Here is a 23,643-nt window from a genome sequence, read left to right as displayed (position 1 = left end):
TGAAATGGACATGCATGGTCAAAGAGAGCTTTCAGTTTGACCTGTTCGTTTGATAGCTATAATGCCAAGACTATCCTTTTCCAAGTCTTCTGTTCTCCTTAAGGCGTTAGGTACAATTATTGGAAACAGGATGAAATGTAAACAAGTACTAGGGAGGAAATAAATTATTGAACTCTTATAATTTTAGTTTGATATAACTATGGAAATGAATCGTTTAAACTTATGCATATGAGAAGGGTAATAATAATTGTTACTATAAACAATAGAAAAGTAACAATTGTGGAAACTAGAAACCATTACCCCCAAATAAATATGATTTTTGTCTAGATTCTCTAATCAAACATCCAATAATGGTAATGGTTTATTGAATCCGCTTTGAAACATACAAACACCCTTAACAAACATGCTTAAGATGATGTCCATCAGTCATAACTCCTTGACATTTCATTTTAGGCCCCATTTTGTTCAATTTCGTTCGATTTTTTATGACAAAATAAATTCAGATAACTTCACATGTTCAAATGTTCAATTAATAAGGTACAGAAAGTTGTGCTACATTGAAAATAAGTTGGCTAACAACTTAAAGATGCTTCGAAACCGAATTGATGAGTCTGAAAATTCTAGTTATGAGAAGTACAAATGGTCAAACAACTTTTCACTTGTGACATTGATAGATAAGGAGACTTTAAGATTGATGATTATTGCTTCTGTAAGAAGAGATAATATATCAGGCCTTAACATACTTCCAAGCATAAACCATAAAAACAAAACCCTTTCAAGCAAAATAAACTAAGTTATGAGACAAACGTGTATTGTTTAAGAAGGTACCAAACATCAGCACATATAACAGAAAACCAATTTTGCAGAAAATATTTCAACAAAAAAGACAGCAACATAATCCTACACTCTACCTCATACCGCCTTTTTCATATACAAAATAAATATATATAACCAACTATTTGTCTGCAATTTTAATACAAAACCAACAGATTAAATCGCATTTTCGACCTACCCCTTTTGATCAGCAAAATAATACCCTGATTGCAAAATGGACCATACTAGTCCTAAGGGAGAAGATAAGAGTGTACATTTGCCAATATCTGAGCTGAAGAGGCTTAGTGATGCATATAGTCAGAGCGCGACAATGTTTGAACCTGTGAGCAACAGTAGAGAAGGCAGTGCTGAGACCCCTACAGGAAATCAACCAGCAAGGCCATCAGTTCCTGCCCCTGAGAAAAAGCTGACACTTTTCGCCCTTCGCCTTGCTATTCTTGAGAAGGCAGCTACAGGGTTAGGGACCCTAGGCTTTATTTGGGCAACTGTTGTTCTTCTTGGCGGGTTTGCCATAACTTTAGATAAGTCAGATTTTTGGATCATAACAATTATACTGCTGACTGAAGGAACAAGGATTTACAGCAGGAGCCATGAACTTGAGTGGCAGAGACAATCCACATGGTCGTTTACAGGTGCTGGGATCAACAGTTTCCGTTTTCTGAAACTGGGATCGAACAAAGTCTGGAGCACGGTTAAATCAGTCTTCAGACCTCGGAATCAGAATGGTAGACAGATAACTGACTGCAGAGAAGATAGACAGCGGAAATGGGATAAACAACGTCAGCCAACTCGAAGATGGGCTAGTTCTGATGTACCTGTATTACCTTATGCTTCCTGGCTTTTTCTGTCAAGGAACATCAGCAAGATTCTTCAATTTCTCCAGATTGTAGCCGCGGTTGCATGTGTAGCTCTTTCGTTGATGAAGGTCATCTGGCGTAACTTTGGAGAGGTGGCTAAGGATGATACAGATAAGAAAAACAGAAAAGATGCTCTGCTGATATTCTACGGATTGGCCTTAGCTGAAGCTGCATTGTTTCTGCTTGAAAAGATTTACTGGGAAATAAAGGTAACGTGCTGTAAAGTATTGGAGCGGGTCAATGAAGAGTGCGAGTTTGGACCTTCCGGTATGATTTCAGTCACGCGATTCTTCTATGATGCCTATTCTAGATGTGTGGATGGAAGCGTATTTGATGGGTTGAAGATGGATATGGTTTCTTTTTCTATGGAACTTTTAGCTTCAAATTCACCAGAAGAGCAGCTTATGGGAGCCCGGGTTCTTAGAAGCTTTGCAATGAATCCGCGGTTTTCTGATGACACTCTGCAGAAAATAGGAATTACTTTCACAGCAGTTGAAAGATTAGTAGAGATGTTAAACTGGAAGGATCCACAAGAAGAGGAGATCAGGAAATCAGCTGCAGAAATCCTGTCAAAACTAGCAGGAAAAAAACAGAATTCCCTTAGAGTTGCAGGAATTCCTGGTGCTTTGGAATCAATTTCATCCCTTCTGTATGTTAGCAAGACTTCAAGTTCAGAAATCGACGAAGTCTGTGAGAAAAGTCTTATTCCTGATCATGAGCATTATAGTTTCTGGACATTCAATCATCTAGGACTACTGATTCTCAAGAAGCTTGCTCGAGACCATGACAACTGTGGGAAAATAGGGAATACAAGAGGCCTTTTACCAAAAATCATAGACTTCACACATGCTAAAGAGAGGTTGTTGAAAGATGATAATATCGCGGCATCTCAAATTCAGACAGTGAAAAGGTCCCTGCAAGTAATAAAAATGCTAGCTAGCACAACAGGAAGCACAGGGAAACAGCTTCGGAAAGAGATATCAGAGATAGTCTTCACATTTTGCAACATCAGGGACATTTTAAGGCACGGGGAGAAATATCCTGATCTGCAAAAGCTCGGGATTGAAATACTGACAAGCCTAGCAATGGAAGACGATGCAACAGAGAGGATCGGAGCCACAGGTGGGATTATTAAGGAGTTGTTGAATATTTTCTTCAAAAGTGGGATGCCAATAGGTCAGGTACATGTTAGAACTGCAGCTGGTGAAGCACTAGTCATGCTTGCTTTCGAGAGCAAGCAGAACTGCAACTGTATCTTGAAATTAGGCGCACTGGAGAAGCTCATGAAAGCACTAGAAATCCCCTTAGTTCGTTTAAATGCAGCAAGGATTTTAAGAAATCTGTGCACCTATAGTGTGGATGATTGCTTCCAGGAGTTAAGGGGAGTTTCTGCAGCAGTACCCTCAGTAAGTTTTATCAACTCGTCAGAGATTTTATTTATTTATTTTGTTTAATATGCATTCAATCCATCACTTGAGCTCTAAATTGAGCATGAGTAGCCCTTGTTTGAATTTTCTGAAACTTGTCAGAACTTTTTTTCATGAAACTAATAAAGTGAAAATAATATGTATGATGACAAGAACAAAGACTGATGTGTTCTGTATTATGCTTTGCAGGTTCTTAAGGGCATCATGTCCGAAGATGACAAGCTACGTGAAGTAATGGTTGGATTAGCAGCACGAGCATTCAAGTTCATGACATACTCCGAATCAAGCATCATGTTTGAGCAAGCAGGAATCAAAGAAAATGAAATAGCAAATGTACTAGTACATATTCTGAAGAAACACACATACCCACCTGCCAGATTTCCTAGGATACGCAGGTTTACCATAGAACTTGCAATCTGGATGATGCGAGACAAGGAATCAAACATTCGAGTTTTCAAGAATCTAGGACTCGAAACAGAGCTGGAAAATGTTCTAGATACAACCTCAGAGCTCGAGAGCTTCAACATATTTTCAGGAACAGTAGGATTAAGCAGATTCAACACATCAATACACTCATTGGTTGAAACTGCACAAAACTTGCTGTCAAGTGAATGAATATAGGAGATTCACATTATTTATTTATTTTATTTTTTTCAATTTTTAACACCTATTTCTGCATTATTATTTCTTCTAGATGCTCAAAAATGTGCAACTTTTGGGTTTAGTATACATATACATTTTTTCCTTTTACTGAGGATTAATAAATGAAATTGTATAGAGTATAATTCGTTTACCAAGTATTTTTATATACACCCACCATATAATTTTCAGTGTGCAAATTTATGGGCAAATTATTACATGATCCCCAGGCCAGAGCATATAGCTTTGGACCTAAATCTTTTGATATAAGTATTTAAGAAAGTTCTAACCATATTTGTGAAACGAAGGGAGTAATTTATAAAGGGCGCCATGGCAAAGGCTTCCTTGTGCCACAACAATTGGCATGGCTCCAGTAGCAAAGATAGATCACAGAGTCCCAAACAACCAATCCCCTAAGAAATTGTCACAGTCCATGAAACTTGGGTCCTACAAGTATCTAGCAAGCATTTTTATTTGGTAGATAAGAAGAGTGATCCTACCATGTCGGAATCTTGGTCAGGCCCGAGTTAGCAGGCAAGACAATTTGGAAGAGTGGGAAAAAGGTAAAAGAATCTCCTTTTTTCCCTAATAATCCTTAGTGGAGATTAAACCCCCAACCTCGTGATTAGAAGGATTTCCTTTTTCACAACCAAGCTTAGCTTGGTTATAAATATCTAGATAGCAAGCTAGCACTACCAACATGCCTTCTAATTTGGGATTTTTAGCTAGACAAACAAAATGTTAACAAAATCATGAAATACATTAACAGTTAAAGCTATTAGTATCATTACAGACCATACAAACACATAGGTAACACAATATTGGTCCGTTCAATTAACAAATCACATATTAATACCAATTTATGTATACTACATGTTTATATATAATTTAATAAGTATAGCAAATCATTACAAACATATTAGTAAATTTAAATCATGAGCATTGAAAAAAATACAATATCTAATGGGAACATTCACCTTGATATAATTATAAACTTCATATCCACTTTTGCCTTATAAGTATCCTTTGATTTTTACCCAATCAAGCATTCATCACTAATGAGGTTGCTTCTCTTCTTCTTGCAAACTTTAGCCTTGGCATAAACTCGACCGCTCCCACAAGTGTACCCCGTCCCACAATCATCATCTGTGTTACATCTACACAATCCTTCAAGTGCACAACCTGTTTTATCTATGATTATTCCGTCTTTTAATCCTAAAACTTGATCAGTCCATTCACTTGAAAACAATCCCAAAGGATCATACCTTTCCTTAACTCGTAAAAACTTTTCACCATCCTTATACTTACTAATCACACCTTCAAACGCTACATTGCGGTTTTTACCCCAATGTGGCACGCCACCATACTTAAAAATCGCTATTTGCTCAATCTCATTTATTATGTCCTCGTTAAGTTGAGGACTTAAGGCTTCTCTAGGTCGATAATAGGTAATATCGAAGTCTATACCATCCTCGTCTTTTCCTAGATAAGCCGAGGAGACCTTGACATATCTCATTAGGATACCCAAGTATTGATCAAAACCACAAAAGGATGTAGGATCCATATTAACCAATTTTTTAAGGTCTTTAATGAAACTTGTTAACTTGTTCATAGGCAAAGTAAATCCATTGCTAGAAGAGAATTGACCTTTTATTCTTGGATCCCATCCACAATAACCATCAACAATGTTATTTTGATCATTAAGACAACTTCCGGAAGCTTGCATCTTATTTTGATATCCAATAACCGGGTAGCCAGTGAATAACACACCTAGTGACATTTATACCAAATGAACATGGGTAATTAAGTTAGATAAGCTAAATAAAAACGGTATATATATATATATATATATATATATATATATATATATATATATATATATATATATATATATATATATATATATATATATATATATATATATATATATAGGGGAGGGATCCGGTGAGAATAGATCCATATGTGAGAATTCATACTTATATGAGAACTGATTTAAAATTTAGAACATGTGGGTAAAAATTTAGAACATACGAGTTAAAATTTAGAACATGTAATTCAAATTAAAATTTTGAACATATGAGTAATAATTTAGAACATTTGTGTGAGTAATATGTTAGAACATCTGATTTAAGAATTAGAACAAGTGATTAAAAATTTATAAAATTTGCTTTATGAAATTTTAAACATATGAGTAACATTTAGAACACTTGATTTAAGATTATGAACATGTGAATAAAAATTTAGAACAAACTGATATTGAATATAGAAAGTGTGAGTAAAGAATTTAGAACATACGAGTAAAAAAAATAGAACATACGCTTTAAAATCTGGAAAATATAATTAAAAAATCTTAAAAATCTGGAACATATAATTAAAAATCTTAGAACACACGTTTTAAAATTTAGAACATAAAAGTTAAAAGTTTGGAACAAGTTATTTAAAATTTATGACATCAAGCTTAACTAATTTATGGTTTAGAACATGTGAGTAATAAATTAGAACATTTGATTTAATTTAGAACACCTGAAAAAAAGTTTAGAACATCAGATTTAAAAATTAGAACGTACGAGTAAAAATTTAGAACATAAAGAGTGTTCTCACATAAGAAAAATTCTCATATAAGAAAAATTCTCACGAGAGTCTTCCCCTATATATATATATATATATATATATATATATATATATATATACTAGTTTTGTGTTCGTGCGATGCCCGGGTTGTTTATTGAATAAGATAAATTTTTAATCTATATGTCAAATTTTAAAACATATCATTGATACAAAATTAGTTAGGAATTGATGTGTTTTTGTGATGATTTAAACTATATAGTAGGCATGTAATGACTAATAATAATAACATTGGTGAAAAACATTTCTTGACCTGTAACCTGAAATAATGACCATGCTGAAATGACTCGTAACCCGACCCGATTGACAGGTCTACACACAGTAATAAAATTATATTAGATTGTAAAGTATATTGTTTTAATTGATTAGAATATATTATAAATAATGGATGTGGTGCATTTTGAGTTAGTTCCTTCGCTCCAAAAAAATACTATGATTAATAAAATTATAATTTAATTTGTACATATGAAATATTGGTATTTTATCGAAAATAAAATTCTAAATTAAAAATTTTATCCTAAAATTTTATCCAAATTTGATTGAAAAGAATTGGAACACCAAGTGTCGTTATCTCGTCGTCTGGCTAAAAATTTAGCATATATATATATATATATATATAGCTAATAAGTAAATAAGTAAATATAAGCTAATTTGTTCCATATAAATAGCACCCTAAGTAATTGACATCTTCATAATTGCATAACCAAAGCAACAACTTGATAAGAATATAACAAAAAACAAATAAAGGAATGGGACTATTACCGTTATTTGTGAGCCCAAATGCACTCCCAGTAAATAGTGTCACGGCAGCGTTAGCTGATATGCATCGTAACTTGCTGCAACCATGTGATTCTATATTCTCCTCTGAATGATGTAATGAACCAATAATTTAACTCGTTAGAAGAATAAATATTCCTTACTATTCCTTAAAATTTGATTAAAATCTGAAAAAATTTAATTGTAGTCGTTACTGATAGAGTATAAAACATATTCCTGGGCCTCAACCATCAGCTTAATCTTTTGGTTGAGTTGGTCCACTAACATGGTATCGGAGTTAGCGTGACACAAAGGTCACAGGTTCGAATCTCATCCGCCCCTCCTTCAAAGTGGAATTGATTCGCACCCGGTATGGTTGGGCCTGTGTTGCATCCACATTTCAAGCCCAAAGGGCCTTTCATGTGAGGGGGGTCCACTAACAGTTACAAATATGACTACTATAATATTTTAATGATTATATATATAATTCATAATTTAATCAAATTAAAAGCCTCGTATACTTTACCTGCTTTTCTAGAAGACTCTATAAGAGCTTGTGGTACAGATCGGAAGCCCAAGTAGTCATAAACACCATTACCGGGGGTTGTGGTAGGAACTCGATTGTCAATTCGATATATTGCTTTACCTTCGGCTGGTAGCCAAGCTATATCGGCAAACTCGTTTTGGAGCCCAAATTTTAGGGCTTCAACCTCCAAGTCATGGTCTTCTCTTGTCATGTACGTGAGGTTCCGCTTGAAAAGTGGTTCCAACTTAAAGGTTACCTTCACAAAATAAGTTACTTTAAATTTGTGTGTTTAGTTATGGTTCACTATATATGTATTGTGTTTTTAAATTATTACTACGTTAAGAGAATTTTAACAAAATTCCACAAGATTGTGTTTTTTTATAAATCATAAAAGTTATTTAAAGTAGATTTTTGTCAAAAAAGTCATATCTCAAAACGTGTTAACAAATTAAAAACAAAGATAGATAAAGCAAGTCCAAAGAAAATCAAGTTGTGCATATATACCTGTGAGATGACACCAAGAACACCAAGTGAAACCTTTGCTGCATCAAGGTCTTCATCACCAACACTAAGCGTCCTAACTTTAACATAACCGTCATCACGTTTGCCAGGGCTAATGATCTTAAGGCTAACAACATAGTCATGAACCGCGCTTCCACGACCCCATAGGGAGCTTCCATGAGCACCCGTTCCTAGCATTCCCCCGACAGTTACACCAGCCCAATAAGGTGAATTTGGCAATGCTAAGTTCACCTTGGCCGCCTCATCTATCAGCTGCTTTAGCGTCATGCCGCTTTCTACCGTCATAGTTTCTTCTACCATGTTGACACTTATAATCTTGTTGAGATTTTCTGTGCTTATTACTAGACCATCTTCTCCATCAGGGCACACCAACTTTGTCGCACTGTGACCGTATTTGGTTGCTACCTATTGAAGTAAAAGTCATCTTTCATGTGTCAATTTTTTTTTTTTTTTAAAATTTCTTTTTAAAATATTTTTTTTTTAAATATTATCTTCAAATTTTTTTTAAGTTGCAATATTTTGATTTTTACTTTTTGACAATTTTTATTGTTCTTTCTTACTCATAATATATAGACTATAGTATGGACTACGGAGTACTCCGCATTATTTTTTAAAAATTGGTTTTAAATTCTATAATAATTTTAACTTTGAGAGCCTTTTCTTCTTACAGCCCATGATGATTATTTTTTTACTATACATAATGAAATTTTATTCTATAATAATTCTCACATGTAGAAGGAGTTCTCACAAGAGCCTTCCCCTATGTTCAAATTTTTTTTTAATGATTATTCTTATGTGAGAACATTATACATAGGGGAATGCTCTTGTAAGAACTCCTTCTATATGTGAGAATTATTCTTATGTGAGAACACTCTTTATGTTCTAAACTTTTACTCGTATGTTCTAAAATTTAAATCTGAAATTCTAAACTTTTCCTCAGGTGTATGTTCTAAATTAAATCAAATGTTCTAAATTAACATTCACATGTTCTAAACCATAAATTAGTTAAGTTTGATGTTATAGTGTTAAATAACTTGTTTCAAAGATTTAACTTATATGTTCTTAATTTTATAACGTATGTTCTAACATTTTTAATTATATGTTTCAAATTTAATTTAAAAGCGTATGTTTTAAATTTTACTCGAATGTTATAAATTTTACTCACATTTTCTATATTTTATCATAGGTTTTGTAAATTTTTATTCACATGTACGTTTGTAATCTTAAATCAGATGTTCTAAATTTCATAAAGCAGATTTTCTAAATTTTTAATCACATGTTCTAAATTTATGATCGGTCCTCATATAAGTATGAATTCTCACATATGAGTCTATTCTCACCTAATCCCTTCCCTATATATATATATATATATATATATATATATATATATATATATATATATATATATATATATATATATATTTCTTTGAAGAAGAAGAAGATTAAATAGATTTTAGTGAGCTAGTATTAATTAAGTTTTAAATCGAATATAATTAAATGAATTGTTTTTTTCCATTCCATTTCCTTTTGAATGTCTTATTTGTAATTTTGAGAGATTCAAATGCAAATGAGATTTAATACTTTAGGATAAATATATATATTTTAAAATAAAATTATGGGGGATTTTATTGAATTCATCTTGATTTTTAGTTTTCAGATATTAAATACATACTTTGTTAAACACAACTACACTAATCTATTATCATTCCTCCCTTGATCCTCTCCACTATCTCATGTATACGCCCTCCATGTTTTTAAGTGTCATACAATGACTTTTGCATCTATACTATATACTAAATTAATCACCAGAATTATCTCTAAAATACACATGTCGCATTTACAATAAAAAAAATTTCCGGCCTTTTTTTTTCTTACAAAATAAAAAGTTACAATAATTTATAAAAATATAGTATTAAATTATCTATCTATCAAAAGAGTTTAAAGGGTATATTCAAATTCTAAAAAAAATAGAAAAGTTATATAACTCATTCCATTTAAGCTAACTTTATTTCAATTGACTTTAACTTTAAGATTTACAAATCTTATTATTATAAGCATGCACGGAAAAAAAAAAAAAAAACTAATTATTCATTATACCACTTTGATCAATGAATTGATTATGCTTTATACATAAATCAAACATAGTCATCAATTCAACATATGGATACTTATTATTATATATCGTTACAATATGTAATGTATAATTTTTGAAAGTCAACTCTTTGTAATTTATAGTTATTGCTAATTAAAGATACTCTGTGTTTTGGGTGTTTTTGTCCCTCGGGAGAGTTACAACACGAAAACTGATCCGGCGTGAGCTGTACCTATAAAACAAATGGAGACACCGGTTGGGTGGTGCTCCGCCTCCGACGCACAAGTTAGAAACTTGAAGGGAGAGAAAAAAGGTGCGGAAATTTAGGTGGGTATCTGCTCGGATTCCAAGCTCAGATGTCTGTATCACAGGGATTGTTTGTAATAAATGGTAAAACGTGTCCTCGAAAGGAGGAACATCTCCTTATTTATAGGGTCTTTGGGATTTGTGCCCCTGATTAGGTCACTGAACCCTAATCATTGGTGGGCTGCGCAGTTTTGCGGCTTTCTCGGGATTTGGGCCTGAAGGCCGCCTTTTTCTCTTAATTTCTGGAGTGACACGTGTCAAGCAGGGATTGGTCCACTTTGGGCCATCCTGAGGCTGACACGTGTCATCCTCTGATTGGACCACATGGCGGGGTAAAATTACCCTAAACATTTGCCCCTCACAGATGTGACGTGGCACGCCACGTGGCATCTGTGACATGTGTCACGCTCCGATTGGTAGTAATTTTACCATAAAGAAGTAACCGTTCACCTTCCGGGTAAATTACGGAAATGCCCCCGTATTTACCCTCTATATATAGCCAGTTTACCCTCATAATTTTGTACGCTTACAAAAATTTTCTAGAGAGAACTTTGAGAGAGCAGAAGTCATCCGTTCAAGTCAGGCGCAAGCAAGGAAGCTCGTTCTCCATCAACCCAGCCGGACCCGCCTATCTTCAGATATCAAATCCAAAGGTACCGTCTCTTCCTCTCTCAGCTCTTTTTCTTGTTTCACCGCTTGTACATATTTCTTGCAATAAATGGATGCATCACCAACACACACGGCACAGCCTAGGTTAGAGTCCAGCCGGTCACCAGGGACAACTGAGTCTAGGACTGGGAGTGCCGTCTCGGGGTGTTGGGACCACCCTTTGCCTTGGATTTCGACCAGTTACGTGTCTGTGCAGGACACAATGGCTCGAATAATGCAGACGGCAACTGATCCAAATTACAGAAGCGAAGGCTCAGGCGGCCAAACGCCTGAGGGAGAAACGTCTGGTCAGGGAGATCAGACGGCTCTGGAGAGATCCCCTCCGCGCGCCCCCTCAACTCCCACTGACTCCTTTTTGGAGGAATGTGACCAAGGCGACGATGAGGCCGTCTCTGTCCCCTTGACCCAAAATGAGGAGGAGACGGAGAGTGACAGCTCCGCCTCTACCTCTGAGAGCAGTGACGATTTACCCCCGCTTCAGGATAGCGAGGAGGAAGAAAGGAAAAAATGGAACGAGAAAGACGATCCCTTCAACATCCACGTCTCCTCCAAGGACCGGATCCAAATGGAGGAAAACTTAAAGAATTTTACACAAATGCACCCGCTAGGAGACGGGTATAGGATCCGGGTGCCGCCTGAGAATGGCACCGTCGCCTGGGAGGACGATCAAGAGAACGCCAACAACTATTTCGGCTGTTATGAGGCGGCGTTCAAGGCTGGTCTTCGCTTCCCCCTTCACCAGGCGGTGAAGGAAATTTTGAGAGGCTACGGCCTCGGAGTCTGGCAACTTACCCCCAACTCTTGGACAAACATTCTGGGGTATGTTGCTGCCTGCGAGTTCCAGGGGCTTAACCCCGGCTGGGAGGCTTTTGCTAGTATGCATTATCTTAGCAGAAGCCCAGGCGGCTGGAGGGCGTGGTATACTCTAACCACGCATCCCCAATACATGATGACCTTGGACAAGGTCTCAAAATTCGACGGCTGGAAACACAGGTTCTACCTGATGTCAGCTCCAACCAGACGGGAGAATTATGAGTTCCGTCTGTACAATAAGAAGCCCGACTTGATGGGCCGAAAGTGTGCTCTTCCCCGGATCCCAGAGGAAGATTTTGACAAGATCATTGAGGCAGACTTTTTCGGCCTCACAGACGCGACCTTGTCAACCGGGGAAATAATAAAAGTCCCTAAGAACTGGATCCCCAAGAGCGCCTGGTTCAGGGACGAGTGCTTCCTAGCCGCCTGCGGGCTAGGGCACATGTTTACCAAACGTATGCGCCTGAGTTTATATCCGTCTGTAGTATCTTTCTATCACAATTGATTTATGATATAGATCAATTTCTCTTTTTTCAGAAGAAGCATTAAAAATGTTGCAGACGGAGAAGACTCCCAAGCGGTCCTCTGAAGTCATCCGCAAGGAGCTTGCGGAGAAAGCTGCGGCTGAGGTCAAAGCCAAGGTAATAAACGCCTTACCCTTTCGTAAATTGATCTTAATAATTATTTTTCCCGGATGCTAACTTTAACTTGGTTATTTTTGCAGGGAGGAGAGGTTGGAAAGACGTTTGAGAAACAACTCAAACGGGCTAGGGAAGAGACCCCCTCCGTTCTCAACAAAATAAAAAAATCCACCTCCGCGTCAACTCCTGGCGCCTCAGCCGGGCATCAACAAATGCGGATAGCGGGGCGAAACGAGAAGATAGGCGGCAGTCTGTGCCTTGATCTCGTCAATCCCTTATCAGCAGCCGCGGGGTTCACCACGCCTGCAAGCGGTTCCCGCTTGGCCGGCTCTGAAGGTAAGAACCCTTTTGAATCCCCGCTTGAGCTGGGGTGGCCTTTGCGGGTGAAATCCCACTCTCAACAGACGTCATCTTCAGACGGTCGGCAAAAAATAGGTGCTGCCTTAGTTTCGCAGCACTCACGTATTGATTGTGGTGCAGATCAATCTCCCCGCTGGCCAGACGTCCAGAAGCATGCCAAGGCCATGCTTGACGCCGTCCGGAAGAGGGATAAAGACAACATTCCTGGGATAAAGACGTTCAATTTGGAACGCATTCTATCCCTTCTGGATGAGGTAAAAAACTTGTCAATTCAATTTATTATTTCCAAGCATTTTATCCCGCCTGCAATACTTATACCGCCTGCCTTTTGCAGGCCATGCTGCGGGTGGACGGGCTGAAACGTCCATATTCCCGCAAACGGGAAGAGGTAAAAAGGGCCAAGAAGTCCGCCTTAGACGCTGACAATATTACTTTACACTCGACTATCGTAAATGAACTTGAAACTAAAGCAATCATTATGACACAGGCGTCTAGAATCCAGCAGCTGGAGGCAGATCTGGAGACGGCCAAACAGCGGGCGGGTGATGCTGAGACGGCCCAGAAGAAGGCAGAGGAGGGCCGGAAGAAGGCGGATGAGAGCGCCAAAAAGGCTGATGAGGCGCTCAAGAAGGCCCAGACGGACCTTGGCAAACTTCAGGGTGTTTCTGAAGAGAACACTAACCTGAAGACCAAGGTTGAGAAGCTAGAGAAGGAGGTTGCTCAGGCTCAGAAGAACTTTGCAGCAACCCTGGAGGCGGAGCAAAACCGTCTAGTTTCTTAAAGTGACGTTGACAATGATGCCCGAATGAAGATTGCCTGGGCTGCCTTGTACCCATCTGGGCACTGGCTCACAGGTATGCCGAGGATGTGGTGTACCTGAGAGAGAAGGATGATCCAGAGCCTGAGTTCTTCAACGCCAACAATGAGCCCCCCGCGCCTCAGCTACCTGGTCCGGGTGAAGCACGGGAGATACCCTCAGATGATGAGGAGGAGGACCAGGAGGCACCGTCTACAGGCAAGAAGTGACCTTTCAGCGGCAGTATGTCAATCTCTGTTTTTTATCTTTTCTTTTATTTATTCAGCGGCAGTATGCCATAACTTGTTTTTCCGGCCTGCGTGCTGAGTATATTTGTATTTACCGGCTAAGGAGTCGGGTTAATTAACAATTTCTCTTTCTCCCGGGCGGGGTCCGGTTAACATTTAATCCACTACAACCGTTTGGTTGGGTGGACTTTAATGAATGCACCGACTGAGTCGGTTTTGATCATTTTGTGTTTGCGTTTGAATTTCAATTTTGCGAGTTTTAATTTTTCATTTTTGCCTAACTTATCAAAAGCATGCGGCGATTTTTTGCCTAACTAATCAATAGTCCGGCTGTCCTTGCCCCTAGACGGTTGTGTGATTGGTTTCAAGTGGAGTTGGTTGATTGACTTGGAAACGTCTGCTGCTGCAAAGAGCATGATATGTTTTGTAAGTCAATCAATCACAATAGTGATTACCCCAAACCAAGTGCATAACCGTTCACCAACATGCGTTCCAGGTACTACCCAGGCATTGTTTTGTCCGTCATGGTAGAGATTTCATAGCCATTGAACAACTCTTTTGCCCTGATTGGGATAGAGAGTGCAATTTTGGAATAAATAACCTGTGAGAACTTCAACCGGAGACCGATTGATTCCCCAGGGCATCTGGTATTTGGTAACTTGATCGTTCATCACAGATCATTCTGGTCAGACGGCTATGAGTTGACCAATTAGGTCGTTCAATTTTTGTCGTCTGCATGGGTACGTAGAACCGACAAATATTCTGTTCTCTGCGACGATTGCACCCGGAGGGGTGTCGCCGGACGCCTTTGTCCATGATGGGACAGGCGATTTTATAAAATGAGCAACCCTCCGGCCATTTCAGCCTTTGGTCTTGTTTAGGACCGGTTGTATAGCCACTAAGCGTTTTTGTGCTTAGTTTTTAATCGGAGCATTGGCCGATTTACACCAAGTGTCGAACGTAGTTGTTTAAACAAACGAATCTATCTGGGTGTTACCTAGACGGACAGGCAATTATTTAATCATACCAAGTATCAAAATTAGTTAGGTAAATAAAAAATCCGTCTGAGTATTACCCAGGCGCAAACTTAGTTAAATCAACAAAGTATCAAACTTAAATAAACAAGGGATCCGAGTATTACCCAGGCGGTCAAACAAAGGTAACCTTTACTAAGTATCAAACTTAGTTAGGTAAATGAAGAATCCGTCTGGGTATTACCCAGATGGATAATCAAAAAACAAGTCAATTTTGCAAACAAAGTCTGAATCTTCATTAACTGACTCACTGTTTACAAAAAATTTACATTCTCAGAAGTAGTACTTTTTCAGATTGTCTACATTCCAAGTTCTAGGCAGGCGCCTGCCGTCTGGAGTTTCCAGGCGGTAGGTGTCGTCCCTTACTTCTTCATAGATCCGGTAGGGGCCTTCCCAATTTGGAGTTAGCTTCCCCAGCTCATTGGCCCTACCGGTTGCCTCCATTTTTCGTAACACTAAGTCGTCAACTTTCAAGGGACGCTTGTGTACTTTTTTGTTGTAGGCTCTAGTCATTCTCAGACGGTAAATCTCATGACGCAAGGCGGCATTGCCCCTGCCCTCCGAGAGTGAATCCAATGACAGGCGCATTGCTTCCTAGTTTGCCTCTTCATCATATAGCATGACTCTGAGAGTCGGCTCGTAATGTTCAATGGGCAAGACGGCTTCAGCACCGTAAACCAAGAGAAATGGGGTTTCACTGGTTGCCCCCTTTGCTGTTGTTAGGATGGCCCATAGGACATGGATTAACTCTTCTGCCCATAAGCCACCGGCTCTTTCTATTTTCTTCTTAATGCCGTCTGAGATGAGTTTATTGAAGGCTTCAACTTGGTCGTTTGCTTGGGGCCGGCCAACAGATGCAAAATAACTTGAGATCCCCTGATCTCCCAACCATGTTTTTAGCTGAGGCGTCTCAAATTGAGGACCATTATCAAAAACCATAGACATAGGTACCCCATAACGGGTGATAATGTTTTTCCAGATGAAAGAAATCACGTCTGAGGTATTGATGTTTTTAACCGCCTCAGCTTCTACCCACTTGGTGAAATAATCCACAGCCACCAAGATGTAGCGCTTTCCTCCTGGAGCAGGCGTGTAAGGACCTAGCATGTCCATGCCCCACTTTGAAAACGGGATTGGGCTGTGGATGGCCGTCAGGTCAGTAGCCGGACGGTGAATGAGTTTGCCAAATTTTTGGCACTTGTCACATTTCTTTACCAAATCCTTGGCGTCTGCCTCAAAAGTGGGCCAAAAATAATGTCGTCTGGCTCTGACGGCTAGGGACCTGCCGCCTATATGGGAGGCGCAGAATCCCGAGTGCAAGTCTTCGAGAACTTCCTTCCCCTTTTCTGGGGTGACGCACTTCAACAAAGGCTTCAGAAGCCCCGCCTTGAAGAGTTCTCCATTTTTCAACTCGAAGCTTGCAGCTCGCTTTTTCAGGACGGCTGCTTCCTGTGGCGAATCAGGAAGTGTACCGTCTGAGAGATAGGCTCGAATGCCATCCATCCAGGTAGAGCTTCGGTCCAGAATTCCAATGGGATCCTCATAGATGCTTCTCTTTTCAAGAACTTCCCAAAAGACTGAACGAAGCGTATCATGGCAGGCGGAAGACGCCAGTTTTGACAATGCATCCGCCTGGTTGTTTTCCGACCTAGGCACTTGACTCAACCGGAATTCCTCAAGTGCCTTGGTCTCTTCTTTGACTGCCTGAAGATATTTGATCATATCCGGATGAGTAGCCTCGTAGCTTCCCTCATACTGGCTAACAACCAATTGAGAATCAAAGTAGGCGTCAATTTTCATGGCCCCTGCCGCCTTACACATGCGAATGCCGGCTAGCAGGGCTTCATATTCCGCCTCATTGTTAAAGGCCTGAAATTTGAAGCGTAGTGCATACTTAAATCTGTCCCCTTCAGGAGACTCGTAGATTACGCCTGCACCACAGCCGTTCTTTGTAGAGCTCCCGTCTACATACACTTTCCAAACCTGATCAAGATTATCCGGAGCCACTGGACGGGTCATTTCAACAATGAAGTCGGCAAACGCCTGACCTTTCACTGCCTTTCTTGGTTCGTAAGTGATTTCAAGACTTTGCATTTCAATAGCCCATTTCAACATTCTCCTGGATGAGTCCAAGGTAGACATTGGCCGCTTGAGTGGCTGGTCGGTGTAAATCACCACCGGATGTGCCAAAAAGTAAGGCTTCAGTTTTTTAAAAGCCATATACAAAGCAAGGCCAAATTTTTCAACCATGGGGTACCGGAGTTCAGCATTTTTAAGAACATGGCTAATGAAGTAAACCGGGAGCTGAACGCCGTCTCACTCAGCAAGGAGAACGGCACTGAGGGCATGATCTGAGACAGCTAAATATATGTACAACGTCTCCCTAGGCAGAGGACTGACCAACCTAGGTAGAGAGTGTAAATGCTCTTTCAACCTCTGGAATGCCGCCTCAGCATCATCCCCCCATTCAAATCTGGCCTTCTTCCTGATTGCTTGGAAGAAGTAGAGGCACTTGTCGCCTGACCGGCTGAGGAACCTCCCCAAGGCGGCCAGACAACCGGTGAGTCTCTGCACTTCCTTGACAGAACGGAGTGACTTCATGTCTATCACTGCCTGTATCTTTTCAAGGTTAGCCTCTATCCCCCTTTGATCAATCAGGAATCCGAGAAACTTCCCAGACTCAACACCAAAGACGCATTTCTTTGGATTTAACATGACCTTATGCCGCCTAAGGGTGGTGAATGTTTCTCGGAGATCAGTAAGGTGATCCGTCTGTAGCTTGGATTTGACTATCATGTCATCAATGTACGCCTCCACATTCCTCCCAATTTGATTAATGAAGACCGTATTAATCATCCGTTGGAAAGTGGCAGGCGGATTTTTCAAGCCAAACGGCATCACAGTATAACAGAATAACCCCTGATCAGTGACGAAGGCCGTCTTCTCTTGATCCTTTTTCCACAGAGGTATCTGATGAAAGCCAGAGTAGGCATCCATAAAGCTCATCAAGGCGTGACTGGCTGTAGAATCGACCAGACTGTCGATCTTTGGAGCGGATAACTGTCCTTTGGACACGCCTTGTTGAGGTCTGTGTAATCAACACACATGCGCCAGGTCCCATTCGGTTTCTTAACAAGAACCACATTGGCCACCCAGTCGGGGAAGTTACAAGGCCGAATGAACCTGGCGTCTAGCAGCTTTTTGACTTCAGCAGCTGCCGCCTGACTTCTTTCCTCACCGTGGTTTCTTTTCTTTTGCCGGATGGGCTTCTTTTTAGGATCCATGGCGAGCTTGTGGACAGCAAGATCCGAGCTGACGCCTGACATCTCTTCCACTTAAAAGGAAAAAATGTCTTTGAATTCTTTTAGCAGAAGGTGCAAGTTTGCACCCAACTTAGCATAAGCAACCGTCCCAACCTTCACGGTATGCTGCGGACGGCTGTCGTCCAGAGGTATATCAATATGTTCACCAGCCGGTTAGGGACAGAGCTCATCTGACCATTCACCGGTCAGTGATTGCTATTTATTCTCTTTCTTTACCTCCACCAGCAGAGGTGCCTTTCTTTTCTTCCCGGCTGTTGGCAGGGCAGGCGCTGGGTCGGCATCCTTGACATTGTCAAGGTCTAGGCCACAATGTCTCTGACGGCTGAGAGATAGCACTCTCGGGCCGTCTTCTGATCCCCATTTAGGGAACCAACAGTGCCGTCATCCCTCTCATACTTGATGAGCATGAGGGACGGGATGATTACTGCCTTGGCTACGTTGAGGGTCGGCCGGCCAAGGATAATGTTGTAGGTGGTTAACTCCTCAACGATGCATGCTGTTGACATTGTATTTTAGCTTTTGCAGGCACCGTAGGCTGATGATGTCTGATGAGCTGCCGGTGTCAATAAGGATCAGTCCAACCAGCTGGTTGGCAACCTTACATTCAATGACGACCGGGTCATCATGCGGACGGCGGACGCTGCCCCTATCCTTCTCAGTGATCAAGACGTCTGGGAAGGAGGTGCTTGCAGACGCCTGCTCATCATCATCCTTGTCCACCTTTCGAAGATGGCTCTTGGTGCCCCGAATGGTAGGGCCACCACAGGAGAACCCGCCTGCTATTGTGTAGACCGACTCCTTGTCATTATTCGAGCTACTAGCAGGCTGGGGGGTAGTCTTGGAGGATTGACCCTTATTCTTCTTCTTTGCCCCGGCTAGGGACTTGGAAATGTAGGACTTCAGCATTCCCTTGTCAGCCAGACGGTCCCACGCCCGTTGAAGGCTGAAGCAGTCGTTGGTGTCATGGCCAACTTCCTCATGGTATTGGCAAAATTTATTTTTGTTCCTTGATTGAATGGAACTTTTCATTGGATTCGGCTTCTCTAGGGACAGCCGATCCTTAATTTCCATGAGGATGGAATTGCAGTCCTTGTTAAACTCGTACTTGGGGACGTACGGTTTAAACTCTTTCTTCTTTTTCTGGGACGGCTGGTCAGAATCACTAACTGCCCAGATTTCTTTTCTCTTCTTGCTATCCTCTTTCTTTTTGGCCGGCTGGGCAGGCCGGCTGTCTTTCTGCTTGTTGGACCTTTTTGAGTCCGACTGGCTACCAGGCGAGCAGAGGTCGGTAGCTTGAATGTAGCTTTCCGCCTCCCTCAGGGCCGCCTGCAAGGTGAAAGCCCCTTTTCTGACTAGGTCGAACTTAAAAGTTGACCCGTCTCTTAGACCTTTGAAAAAGTCTGTAAAGGCTACCTCATCAGACAGTCCTTGAATCTGAATTCTAATCAGATTGAACCGCCTAACATAGGAGCGCAGCCCTTCTCTCTCCCCCTGATTAATGGTGCTCAAGTCCAAGGTTGTTTTCTTAGTAGGGATGTTCATTGAGAAGTTGGAAGCAAATAGGAAGGCAAGCTTCCTAAAACTGTCAATGCACCCGGCTGGCAGGTTACCAAACCATTGTTGGGCGATGCCCTTCAATGTAGCCGGGAAGCAACGACACCAAGTGGCATCATCCAACCCCTGTAGATACATGAGGTTGGTGTAAGCCATGAGATGGTCTTCCGGATTGGTGGTACCTTCATAGGTACCAACCAACACATTCTTAACCTTGGACGGCTGTGCCGCCTCTGTTATCTCCCGGGTGAACGCAGAAGGTTGTTCACCCAGGCGAAGCAGTCGAAGCTGCCAGCCCAGTGGTTGGACATTTTGGTATGCCGCCTGACCTCCAAAGAGAGCCGGCTGCATGAAATGAGGGGGATACTGGCCGTAGACCTGAGTAGGCACATACGGTACAACTCCAATCATATGAGGGCCAGAATGGACGGTATTACCGCCTGTCTGACTCTCATACAAGGAAGATGCATTCCCGACAGAGGTATTGTTAAAGCTGTCAGGAAAGTTTGCGGACTCAGACAGCTGCTGATTTCTCTTCCGGTTGATGATCTACCGGGCATCAAGAGATGACTTCTTACTTCTCACCGGCTGTTGAGTGCGGCGGGGGTTATTGTTATTCCCCTTAGGAAAAAGAATTTTGGACCAATCAATGGTCCCGGCTACCTTCTCCTTTGGATGAGGAGTGGGCTGTCGATATTTGACTGACTTCCCCTTTTCCAGAGGAGTCTTCTTGGCCGACTGACCTCTACTTGGGCCAGCCCGGCTCTGGGTGATCAGCTCTTTAATTTCACCCTTGAAACTTTTCATGAATATCATGAGCTCGTCTCGGGTGACAGGCGCTGATCCAGCTGCCGTATGGGTTTCCCCTTCTGGCTGCCCAGGGGGTCTACTTGCACCTGCCTGGGAGGCACACCGCTCCAGAGTCTCTCTGGGCTGGATGCGCTTGATTCTGAGAGAGTCGTCCTCGGCTGTAAAGGTTTCGACTTGAGGATCTTCATCCTCATGGTCTGTAAAGACTTTTGGGTCTTCGCCCACACGGTTAGGGGGTGGTATAGACTCTTGAACCATCTTCGAGGTACTCTCCCCACAGACGGCGCCAAATGTTTTGGGTGTTTTTGTCCCTCGGGAGAGTTACAACACGAAGACTGATCCGACGTGAGCTGTACCTGCAAAACAAACGGAGACACCGGTTAGGTGGTGCTCCGCCTCCGACGCACAAGTTAGAAACTTGAAGGGAGAGAAAAAAGGTGCGGAAATTTAGGTGGGTATCTGCTCGGATTCCAAGCTCAGATGTCTCTATCACAGGGATTGTTTGTAATAAATGGTAAAACGTGTCCTCGAAAGGAGGAACATCTCCCTATTTATAGGGTCTTTGGGATTTGTGCCCCTGATTAGGTCACTGAACCCTAATCATTGGTGGGCTGCGCAGTTTTGCGGCTTTCTCGGGATTTGGGTCTGAAGGCCGCCTTTTTCCCTTAATTTCTGGAGTGACACGTGTCAAGCAGGGATTGGTCCACTTTGGGCCATCCTGAGGCTGACACGTGTCATCCTCTGATTGGACCACATGGCGGGGTAAAATTACCCTAAACACTCTGTATATATAACTGGCCAAAGTTTGGAGTTAGAAAATGCGTTGGTTAATTAAAATGGAGCACTTAAAAAAATAGAGGGAGTATTAATTTATTTTTTCCATTGTAAGAGCAACTCCAATTGTTGTAGCTAGGGACTTGCTTGCAATTTTTAAAAGTCTCTAGCTACTAGCTTGACTATTGGAGCTAAAAAATACAATTACCTTCAAGCTAATCTGCTTGAGAAAAAAGTTTCCAAAATTTTAGGAGATTAATATATTAAATAATAAAATTTATTTGAGAAAGTCAAGCTTATTTAATTAGCTAGATAATAGCCAACCATTGAAATACAAATCAGCTAAAATGAAGGTTAGCTTAAAAACATACGTGGCATGACAAGCTAATTTTACAATTAGCTTACCATTAGAGATGCTCTAATATGGTCTTAATTGATTGATCCAATTTTATTAGAGCAACTCCAATGGCAAACTAATTGTCAAATTAGTTTGTCATGCCACATAAGCTTTCAAGCTAATTATCTTTGTAGTTAGTTTGATCCCAATGGCTAGCTATTAGCTTACTATTTAAATTATCAATTTATTATTTTTATCTTAATTACTAATTGACTTTTAGCATTTTCTTTTTGGCAAGTTTTATTCAAGCAAATTAGCTTGGCAAATTAGCTTGGCAAAGCTAATTTGCTTGACTAAGCTAATTACATATTTTTGCTCCAATGGTCAAGCTACTAGCTAGGGATTATTTAAAATTGCAATCAAGTCCCTAGCTACAACCGTTGGAGTTGCTCTTATTTGACAAAAATTTTACCTTATTTATGTACACTAATCTCTTAGAAAAAAAATATATATACAAAACGGGATTTCACTAAACTTGTATTAATATGTATTTTTCATATATGAAATGTTCGTACTTATACTTAGAATGAAAGCATATGAAAAAAAAAAAGTATAATGTATTCTATATTAACTGAGCCAATAAGTCATGTCCGATTATGATATTCTTTTAAGGTTTAAAGTTTCTAATTTCAACGAACAAAAATGATCGGAATGAAATGCATAAACGTTGTAGATCGACCTCATTTTTATTTATTTATTTATTTTTATTTATTTATTTATTTATTGAAGAAAAAGCACATAAGAATTTAGGATATATAGTCTTCTTTCAAGATTACAATGTAGACGACCGACTTCATATGTATAATATATATAATGTAACATGGACAAACTTTAGCTAAAGTTAGCAACCAATACCTTGATTTTTCTCTCCATCTTGGTTGCATCTCTAACGTAGGAGATGAGTTGATCTTCATTTTCCGGGTACACGGCGTTGGCAGCATGGCAAGTACTCCGGTCAGGGAATGAGCCATAAGAATTGGTGATGATGCAATCGGAGTTTCCGTAAGAGCATTTGATGGGTCCTTCCGGAGGATCACAATTAACACCATTTTTGCAAAGTATCAAAAGAGTAACCCAAATTGGTCCTAAAAGACTATTAAACCATCTTCCATACATAGCACAAGGAAAAAGGTCAACGTATGTAGTTTTTTGATCTGATCGATCAAATGGAAATATGGAATGTAAAGATAATACGTAGTATTCAACTTGAACAAGTTAACGAAGGTTTGGACTTTGGGGTTATTGTATGCATGTAATACAAGTATATAATACTAATAAAAAAAAAACTCGTAACATTAATTATTACTAATTTAATTAAAATGAGTAGAGATATGAATAATAAGAGTAACTAAATCATCTAATTCAATGCAAGTAGCCAACTATGGATCGATTATTTTAAGAGACTTTATTATTAATTAATCATTAATACTGATAATACCAATTAACCAAATTCTTACTCCATAATTATTTAACCTTAATATGATCATAAAAGGAATACTCTCTCATAGTGTCATCGCTTAAAAGTCTAATGTTGACATTTTTGTGAAATAATTTTTTATATGTATGTGTTGACATTTTTAACAAATCATGAAATAATTGATAATGAGACAAGTAGTATTATTGCAAATCATTATAAT

General features: G+C 40.0%; 2 protein-coding genes across 2 annotated transcripts; one reads left to right on the top strand and one right to left on the bottom strand.

Annotated features, from left to right (window-relative positions):
• The first annotated feature begins 720 nt into the window (after positions 1-720).
• Positions 721-4,070, top strand: LOC110722105. Its single transcript, XM_021901344.1, has 2 exons — positions 721-3,097; positions 3,308-4,070. Exons 1-2 carry the CDS (start codon positions 1,049-1,051, stop codon positions 3,731-3,733), a joined length of 2,475 nt encoding a protein of 824 aa, XP_021757036.1. The 5' UTR covers positions 721-1,048; the 3' UTR covers positions 3,734-4,070.
• A 454-nt stretch (positions 4,071-4,524) lies between these two features.
• On the bottom strand, positions 4,525-23,230 carry LOC110722104 (probable L-gulonolactone oxidase 4). Its single transcript, XM_021901343.1, has 5 exons — positions 22,862-23,230; positions 8,172-8,594; positions 7,668-7,923; positions 7,148-7,249; positions 4,525-5,527 (listed from the first exon to the last, which is right to left on the bottom strand). The coding sequence occupies exons 1-5, from the start codon at positions 23,120-23,122 to the stop codon at positions 4,791-4,793; spliced, it is 1,779 nt and encodes a 592-aa protein (XP_021757035.1). The 5' UTR covers positions 23,123-23,230; the 3' UTR covers positions 4,525-4,790.
• Positions 23,231-23,643: the final 413 nt, after the last annotated feature.

Source organism: Chenopodium quinoa, unplaced genomic scaffold (assembly GCF_001683475.1).
Source record: "Chenopodium quinoa cultivar QQ74 unplaced genomic scaffold, ASM168347v1, whole genome shotgun sequence".
Classification (NCBI taxonomy): Eukaryota; Viridiplantae; Streptophyta; class Magnoliopsida; order Caryophyllales; family Amaranthaceae; genus Chenopodium; species Chenopodium quinoa.
This window is presented reverse-complemented; position numbering and strand designations above follow the sequence as displayed.

Excerpts from the sequence above, each read along its gene's own strand:
- LOC110722105 (XM_021901344.1), top strand. The coding sequence starts at position 1,049 with ATGGACCATACTAGTCCTAAGGGAGAAGATAAGAGTGTACATTTGCCA. Across the intron at positions 3,098-3,307 it reads TTTCTGCAGCAGTACCCTCA|GTTCTTAAGGGCATCATGTC; the intron begins GTAAGTTTTATC and ends TATGCTTTGCAG.
- LOC110722104 (XM_021901343.1), bottom strand. The coding sequence starts at position 23,122 with ATGTATGGAAGATGGTTTAATAGTCTTTTAGGACCAATTTGGGTTACT. Across the intron at positions 8,595-22,861 it reads AGATGGAGAGAAAAATCAAG|GTAGCAACCAAATACGGTCA; the intron begins GTATTGGTTGCT and ends TTACTTCAATAG. Across the intron at positions 5,528-7,147 it reads ATTTGGGCTCACAAATAACG|GTGTGTTATTCACTGGCTAC; the intron begins GTAATAGTCCCA and ends AAATGTCACTAG.